General features: G+C 36.7%; 1 protein-coding gene across 1 annotated transcript in view; it reads left to right on the forward strand.

Moving 5' to 3' along the window:
• MAML2 (mastermind like transcriptional coactivator 2) overlaps window positions 1-7,888 on the forward strand; it is a 324,105-nt gene extending 316,217 nt beyond the window's left edge. The window contains exons 4-5 of the mRNA XM_039881991.1: window positions 90-201; window positions 3,546-7,888. Of these exons, the coding sequence (XP_039737925.1) occupies window positions 90-201; window positions 3,546-4,555 (1,122 nt within the window). The 3' untranslated portion in view covers window positions 4,556-7,888. The remainder of the gene's footprint in view (window positions 1-89; window positions 202-3,545) is intronic.
• Window positions 7,889-8,904: the final 1,016 nt, after the last annotated feature.

Below are 8,904 nucleotides of genomic sequence, written 5' to 3' on the forward strand. Positions count from 1 at the left end.
ATTCTTATTTGTTTAAATAGCATTCTGTACATTTTTACGAGTGAGAAAGTAACAGTGCAATTTAATATGTTTTCGTTTGTGTTTTCAAGGAGAAAATTACTCCACAAGATCAGATAAACAGACATTTGACAAGGCCACCCCCAGATTATAAAGACCAAAGAAGAAATGTGGGTAATATGCAACCAACTGCTCAGTATTCTGGTAAGTATTCTTAAAAATTAATAGAAATTGTAACTGTGGAAAGAAGAAAACTGTTCAGTTTTTAATATTTCCGCCTTTTCCTATCATATTTAATTGTAACATTTTTCTTAAGACTCCTTCACTAGCTCCCATATAACTTTCAGGTCAAGACCAAACTTGAATATTTTTAGTCTTCTCATCAGTTTCTGCTTACTTTTGTTCCGTATTCATATATTTCACTGCTCACTAGACTACCTCTGAGAATTCAAAAAAGTTTAAATATTTTCTAACTGCTAGGTTCGACCATTCTCCTCCCAGCAATGTATCTTGACTCAGATAGTGCAAGCTATCTTCCTGAGTCACATTTGTAACTTGCATAAAGCTCAATCTTTTTGCTGCCACCTTTGGGCTCACGTCCCTAAGACAAATAGTCCTACCACTGAGAAATAATTGAAGAGCAAATTAAGTCTTTATGAAGTCTCTCAAAAATTCCAAAGGTGGATTGCATTTCAAATACAAAGCAAAACTTCTTAATAAATCTCTCAACATAACATAAGCAATAGGCACTACCCCTAAAATCTTTCCTCCCTCTCTCTGAACTCCAAAAGGCCTTCTCCCTAACCTAGCCTATACTGCTCCTGCTTTCTCCCATTAACCATCTGTTCAAGCCTCTTCTGCCCTTCACTTTCTCATGTAAGTTAAGCTGGTCCTTGAGTTTCCCAAGTTTTCTCTTTACCTGTTACCTTCCTCTGTCAAGAAAGCCATAAAGAAGATTCCCTAACGAAGGAGGGGCTGTAAATACCCCTGTTTGTTAATATTTTCTGGTTCTGTTAAGTGTCGTTATAAATATATTGTTCTAATTTATTTAAACTCTTTCAAATGCACCAGATTGCCTCTTCCACTAAAATTAGGAATGGGATATATGTATTCTACTCTCTAAGATTACTTTGCCTCAAAGGAAAAACAGGATTTTCTATTGATTCTGTCCTCAAAGAGGTTGAGAGATGAGAAGAGATTTATTTGGAACCTGGCTTCTTATACACCATGACCTATCAGTAGGTTTGGGGAAAGCTACCTTCGAAATATATAAAATTCAAGGTGGATGTCCCAGTTTTTCTTTTCCCATTTACGTAAAAGAATCCTGAGGATAGTAGTCTGGGGCTGGTTTAGTGGCTCTACCATGTTATCTGGGATCCAAGCTTCTTATGTCTTTCCACTCTACCTTCTTTAGCATGTAACTTCCATCCTAAGGGTTGCTTTTGTCCACCACATGTCCAGCCTTCATATTCAGATTCCGGATTGAAAGATGGAAGAAGGAAAAACTAACATGGCCTCTCAAATGAGTCAGATTCCCTTTTTAAAAATAAAAGTTCTTTTTTTTTTTTATTTATCACGGTAACATTGGTTATAACAATATATAAATTTCAGGTGTATGACATTGTAATTCAATATCTGTATACTCTATTATGCACCCACCACCAAAAGTTTAGTTTCCTTCCATTATCATATACTTGACACCCTTTACTCAATTCGCCCGCCCCTCTGCCCTCATCTCTCTTCCCTTCTGGTAACCACCATTCTGTTGTCTTTATCCATGAGTTTATTTTTGTTTTGTTTTGTTAGTACGTTTGTTACTTTTTTTGTTTTATACTCTATATATGAGCGAAATTATACAGCGTTTATCCTTTTCCATCTAACTTATTTCACTTAGCATAATACCTGCAAGATTCATCCATGTTGTCACAAATATTGCATCTTTTTATGGCTGAGTAGTATTCTATTGTGTGTATGTATGTAATATTTTGACTATTGTAAATAATGCTTCAGTGAACATGAATCAGATTCCCTTATTAAAGTAGGTTTCTTGGACTCTAACCTAATAATTCCTACCTTTAGCCAAAATCATTCATACGCCCCCTTCCAAACCCGAAACAACTAAGGAAGTTTGGGAAATGTGGTTTTTCAGCTGGAAACATTACTACAAACTCAAGGCCCTGTTTCTAAAGAAGACAGGGAGGTTGGGTCTTTGGTAGGCACCTAGAAGTCTTTTTCTCAGTGCATGTGGGTATTTTCCTAAGGGAGGGGTCTTCAGCATCCAACTGCTGACCCCAAGTGGGTAAGAACTACTGCTCTAGAGCATTACACTTCCTGTGTCTTCTGAGAATAAAGTAAGCAACAAGCACAACAGAAACTCTTTATTACTTCTTATCTTAATTTCAGTACTATCATAATCACTTGGCCCAGACTATTCCTGCCTTCAAAAGATATGTGGTCCAGTTAGGAAGATAATTTTTAAAAAGAGCAAGGCCTTCAGCCTTTCAGGTTGTGTACCACGCTCCCTATCCTCAAGCAGTAGGGAATATGCTGGGGTTGCAGTTGCAGCCATACTCCACTCATACACTGCTATTCTGATATTCGTATGTGTCTAGTCCTCTGTTTCTCAGTATCTCTGATTCCCTGGGCCTCCCTACCTCTCTGCAGGGACAGTACTTTAAAATAGTATCTTTCTCCAAGTTATATCTTTGCTTCGATATCTCATTCATTCATTCATTCATTCAATATCAATTGAATACCTACTTGTCCTCATCTACTAGACTTGGAGAATATGACAGTGAACAAAATAGGCAAAAATTCTTCCCCTCAAGGAACTTGTCATTCAGCAGGTACTTTTAAAAAAATATTTCTGGCATTCCATTTCTGCCTCTCAAGATGTCTTTCCATGACACCTTTAACCTCCCCAAGCCAGAAAGATTTCGATGTGTTGATTAATCACTATCTGATGTGTGGAGCCCCTCTATTCAGCAGCCTGTGACTGGGTGGCCCCACATCTAGTCATTTACTGACAGGCATCAATGTAACTGGCAGGCCCTTTGAGGATCCATGAATTTCTCAGTATAAAAGCTAAGTGCTAAATGAAAACTTGGAAGAGCAAATGCTACTGGAGAGAAGAGGCTTGACTATCAGGGAAAACTTAATGAAGGAGCTTGGACCTTGGCCTGAGCCTTAAAGAAAAGATAAGGCTCAGGGAGGCATTAAGGGCATCAGAAGAGGGAAATGGCATGAGCAAAAGTAGCTCATAGTGTGTAGATAACAATGCAATAGTAAGTATACCTCTTAGAACAAAAGGCTTTTCATATGGAAATAATCACTGGAAAATAGATTACAGTGAATTAAGATAGTTAAAGAGTTGGGAATTTACCCTTGGACACTGGAGCCACTTGTGGCAGCTTCCTGAATAGGGATGATACAGGGGAAGAATTGGACATAATTTTCAGGGCCATAGGCCTGCTAAGTTATTGCAAAGTGATACAAAAGAGGAAATAACCTACTGCTATGAACTAATATAACTATCTTCTTTTCCTTAGGTGGCACATCAACAGTGAGTTTAAACTCTAACCAGACTTTGTCAAACCCAGTTTCAACACACACCATTTTAACTCCAAATTCCAGCCTCATGTCTACTTCCCATGGAACAAGAATGCCATCATTATCCACAGCAGTTCAAAACATAGGGATGTATGGAAATCTGCCTTGTAATCAACCTGGCACATACAGTAGCATCACTTCAGGAATGAATCAATTGACCCAGCAGAGAAACCCAAACCAATTGATAGCAAATCAAAACAACCCTTTAATGCCACGGCCACCTACCTTAGGGCCAAATAGCAATGTGGCCACTTTTGGAACTGGACCTGTTGGCAATTCACAATTAAGACCAAATTTAACCCACAGTATGGCAAGCATGCCAGCACAGAGATCATCGAATGTAATGATCACATCTAACACAACAGCACCAAACTGGGCCTCTCAAGAAGCAACAACCAAACAGCAGGAAGCCTTGAAGTCCACAGGAGTCCGCTTCTCCACAGGTACACCTGCAGCCTATACTCCAAACCAGTCATTGCAGCAGGCTGTAGGTAGCCAGCAATTTCCCCAGAGGGCAGTAGCTCCTCCGAACCAGTTAACACCAGCACTGCAAATGAGACCCATGAACCAGATGGGCCAGACATTGAATGGACAAACCATGGGTCCACTCAGAAGTCTGAATCTCAGACCAAATCAGCTAAGCACACAGATTTTGCCTAATTTAAACCAGTCAGGAACAGGGTTGAATCAGTCAAGGACAGGCATAAGCCAGCCACCATCCCTGACACCGGGCAATTTTCCTTCACCCAACCAAAGTTCCAGGGCTTTTCAAGGAACTGACCATGGCAGTGACTTAGCTTTTGACTTTCTCAACCAACAAACTGATAACATGGGCCCTGCCCTAAACAGTGATGCTGATTTCATTGATTCTTTATTGAAGACAGAGCCTGGTAATGATGACTGGATGAAAGACATCAATCTTGATGAAATCTTGGGGAACAATTCCTAAAGGAGGAAAGAGAGACAATTCACCAACTCCAAGCACTAAAAGGCAGTATTTTAACAAGGACTCTGGAAAGGCCAACTATTGACTTTTAGTTGGACTACACGAAGATGCCTTGGCTTAAAACAGAAAGTAACTGTAATGGTGAACATTTTGGTCCAAATGCTTGTTTTAAATCTCAAACCTGAAAGTAAAACATTGGGATCAGTTTTCCCTGTTAAACTTCAGGACACAGTATCCAATTTATCCAAACAGAACTGTGATGTTGATGTGTAATTAGCTGTGTAAAATAGGCTTCCCAAGCTTCTTTTCTCCCTCAAAGAAAAGTCATAGAACTTTTAGCTTGTTTAAACCCCATGTCATGTGGAGATATTAGTTCCAAGCAATAAGCAACAAATTCCTGTATTTGTTCTCATAGATATCAGTGTGATTTAATCTTTTCACTCTGTCTTTTCATTTAGTTTTCCTAAAACTTCCAGATGGAAATATTATAGTTTTGTTTGGAGTAACCAGTGTCCTGAGTAACTAAAAGCCAGAGAACCTAGAGAACATCCAGTGAGTTATAGAATTTCTTCCCCAACTTCACCCCTCATTTTTTCAGTTTTCCAACATATCTTATACTTCAGTAAGATGCTGTGTCTAATGATGCGAATGCAGAGCTGTCCCACTTTATTGGCTTCCACTACCAATTTCTGAATCCGTTTCCAAGTCATAGATACAATCACGACCTGTCCAAATCATACTGAAATATTAGCGCACACATGTCTGCATCAGATTTCACTATTTAAAAAAGAAAACACTCCATTGGGCATTGCTATAAAGGACATTTATTTGGCCACAAATAACCTGGGGTGTTGCTTATTGTCATGGTGCCTGCTAGTTAGTTGCCAAGCTGAGTGAAATGGAGCTTGGTCCACCATGAATATTTTGATGACCAGAGACCGATTTGTGAGAAAAGGAAGTGTGGAGACTGAAACTGAAATTAGAAGGCCTCATGTTTTGGTTGGAGATAAGAAGCAGAAGATCAGAACCAGGAATGGTGGGGAGGGGTAGGTACAAATCTATTTCATAGAGTTGGAAGGAAAGCATTATCGAGAGAGAAAACAATGTCCTTATTTGGACATGTTCTTTGGGTAAACAGCTAAGTAGAGTGTGATCTGTCAGTAGCAGTCTATTCATTCTTCTGTCTCTGACGTGATGAATCATTGCCACATGCTAGATGGACCCTTCATATTCACATTTTCTCCCTCAGGGCTCAGCACTGTATCAAAGAAAGAAAGAGTTTTTGTCGAGTCATCTAACCTCAGTGTCCACATACAGATCAGCTATAAGATGGGGAAGATGTGTGCTGATTTGGAATGGATGCAAAATATCACTATCTTTTTCCTCATTACAGAGGAACACAGGTTATCTTCAGCCTTTTTAGTTATATACTCATGTATTCAATTATCAAATGTAACTTAACTGATGTCATTTAGTAACTAAATCTTTAAATATCTGTTCTTAAAAAGAACACATTTTGAAAGTTCTGCAAAGTCCTCTCCTGATCATTAAAATGTCTAGAAGCACTCTCTTTTACATGACACCAATATCACTGGGCCAGAATCTTTTCTGAGCTAGGTTGTAAATACAAATGAACTACTTGTTTTGTAAACTTTTGTAAAGAATATTTTGGTAGAAATACTTAAAACATATTCTTTGGGTTATATTTATACATATGTGAAATAAATATGCTATCAAAAGGTTATATTTTATACAAAAAGTAAATTGTTACCTTTTGTATGCTAATATACAAAGTTTTGTATAATAACGATGGTTTATTTTTAGCTCTACACTTAATCCATAGGTGGTCAAGTGGGAACTTTTAAAAACTGTCAAGAGGCTTGTTAGACAAATTTATATTCTGAAACCTCAATAAGAAAGCATTCCAGGTTTCAATTCTTTCCTTTTTTTTCACTCTCCGATTTTTTTTTAAACCCATAGTTTTTATGTCTTATTTGATTATTCTGCTGTGCACATTGTATTGGTCCTTGTTGCATGTGGTCTACTGTGTGTTTTCCCATTTTATAAAACAGCGTTTTTCCATGCAAAAAATTAAGGAAAAATTATGTACATATACTTTTTTTTTATGGCTTCTCCATGTTACTGTATATATCCGCTAGCACTTCCCAGTTACACTCCCGTGATTCAGCTTATTTTTACCCTAACATAAATAGTATGTTTTGTAGTAGCTATCAAATTTAAGAGATAAAGCAATCAGAATGTTTGGATTTTCTTCTATCTAATGTGAATTTCATAATTAATGTCTATTTATTCAGCTATTCATTAAAATACAGGATTCTTTGGAAAAAATGGTGTAGTCTATAGTTTCTGTTTGTTGGCAGCCTGTTACCAAAGATGACGTAATTTTCCTGAAAGCTGAGATAAAATAATAATTTTATAGACATATGTAGTCAAAACTTTATGATTTATAATTTAAAAGCTATTGGAATACAATCTCCCATTTATAAAAATACCAGACTACTTAATTGTTGGCATTGTTTATCTTTCTGACGATATTATAAAGGAGGTAGAAGTAATTTTTCTTTTTCTTAATTCAAAGACTAGAAAGCAATTTAAGCAAATAATTCATTCTTAGCTTTGTGTTAAACCCAATGAAGATAAATAACTGCTCTAAGTGAATGCACTAATTTACTTGCATTACTGTAACTGTACCCACAACTGTAAAGATTTCAACTTGTAAAACAAATATTTTGTATTGTGTGTAATTTCGTGTGTTAAAAAATAGTTTTAAAAATTTCAGAAGTGGTTCCCATATGAAATCATACTTTCAGTCTCCAACAATACTGTTGCTACATCACAGAATGTTCTGAGAACTATTAATAGTGACGGGCAAATTTATACTCCGGGAGGCTTCTAACAGTGAAATGCTGACTTTTCTCATTTTAGTGTTCTTTAGTTCAGCTAAAAAGTTTGTATTAAGATCCTGTATACACAGCACCTCCTCAATACTGGAGAAATACTGCCTAATTCTCAGGTATAGTGGGCCTTTGCCTGGCCTAATGTGTGGCACTTGGTCAGACAGGCTGAGTAGACACAGGGCCAGGTAAACACAGCCTCACTGAGCATATTTACAGTTCTTCCTGAGAGTTAAAGCATTTGAAAGAAAGATGGAACTTTGTAGGAGACAAGGGGAACCATTCTAACCAAATTTTCTTGCTCCACTGTTGAAATATATTGTCGAGTTCCGTTGTCCTTTCTCCTCTGCCAAAAATGTGTGACATTATCCTTTTTGTTAGTGTTATTAATGGAGCAATAATAAAATTGACATTTTATGTAGTCCCTGTCCAATGACTCTGGAAGGTTGGAGAGTAAACAAATAAAATTAACATCGATAAAAATAAATAAAATATATGCAAATTAAGAGAAAGAAATATGTAATTCTAAAATGATCTATGAATCTCATTTTGTATCCATGGAAGTAGACCCGAGAGAGGAAATGAGAGTGAAAACGAGTGCAAAAAAAAGAACACCTCAGCTTCTTCTTACTCTGTAGTTGCCAAGGGCAGTTCAAATTCTTAAATGTTTTCTCCGCTATTTCCATTTAATATCTCTATAACTATGTTTCCTCTCCCCAAAATGGGGCTGAAATAGCTCTTCATTTCTTTCCAACTCTAAAACTCTGCTATTGATTTTTTCCCAAAGCTAAGTGAGAAATTAACCAAAAAGACTCGATGGCATTTTTTTAAATAAAGAAATCATTGTCACTTAACCTTTTAAAAATTTTCATGTTGGCAGTCAACTTTATTTAACAAAGCAGCCATCTCCTTCAAATTTAAATCATATGAATCCCAATTCATCATAAGTAAACAAGAAGAAGACTTGGACAAAAAGAAAGGTGATGCTGATGTAGGTGCCCACTAACAATACAAATCAAGTCCTAAGGATCAAAAGCTGGAATATGCTATTAAATGGTCGTTTTCCTGTGAGATCATAGAATTTCATAAAGAAAATATTTGCCTACTAGAGAGGAAAAAGCTAATACTTTGAGTAGTGTATTGCATTGGGTATTCGTTAATGAACTTTCATGAGTTGTAAATTATAGTGTATGGTCTTTTATATATACTTCCTAAGTCCCTATAATAGACAAAGTACATGTAGTGCCCTAGCATCAACTTCATTGGCAACAATAACGTTACAAAACATTGTTTCATGAAAATTAAGAAAACATATTGAACATAGATTTTTGAAACCAAATGCTGTTGTCCCTGACCTGCAAGTAGTAGTATTTAAAGGGGGCTTTTGTTTGTTTATATAAATAGTATTTTAAGTTTCCTTTTTACCAAATTTAAGTC

Source organism: Pteropus medius, unplaced genomic scaffold (genome assembly GCF_902729225.1).
Source record: "Pteropus medius unplaced genomic scaffold, Ma_sr-lr_union100, whole genome shotgun sequence".
Lineage (NCBI taxonomy): Eukaryota > Metazoa > Chordata > Mammalia > Chiroptera > Pteropodidae > Pteropus > Pteropus medius.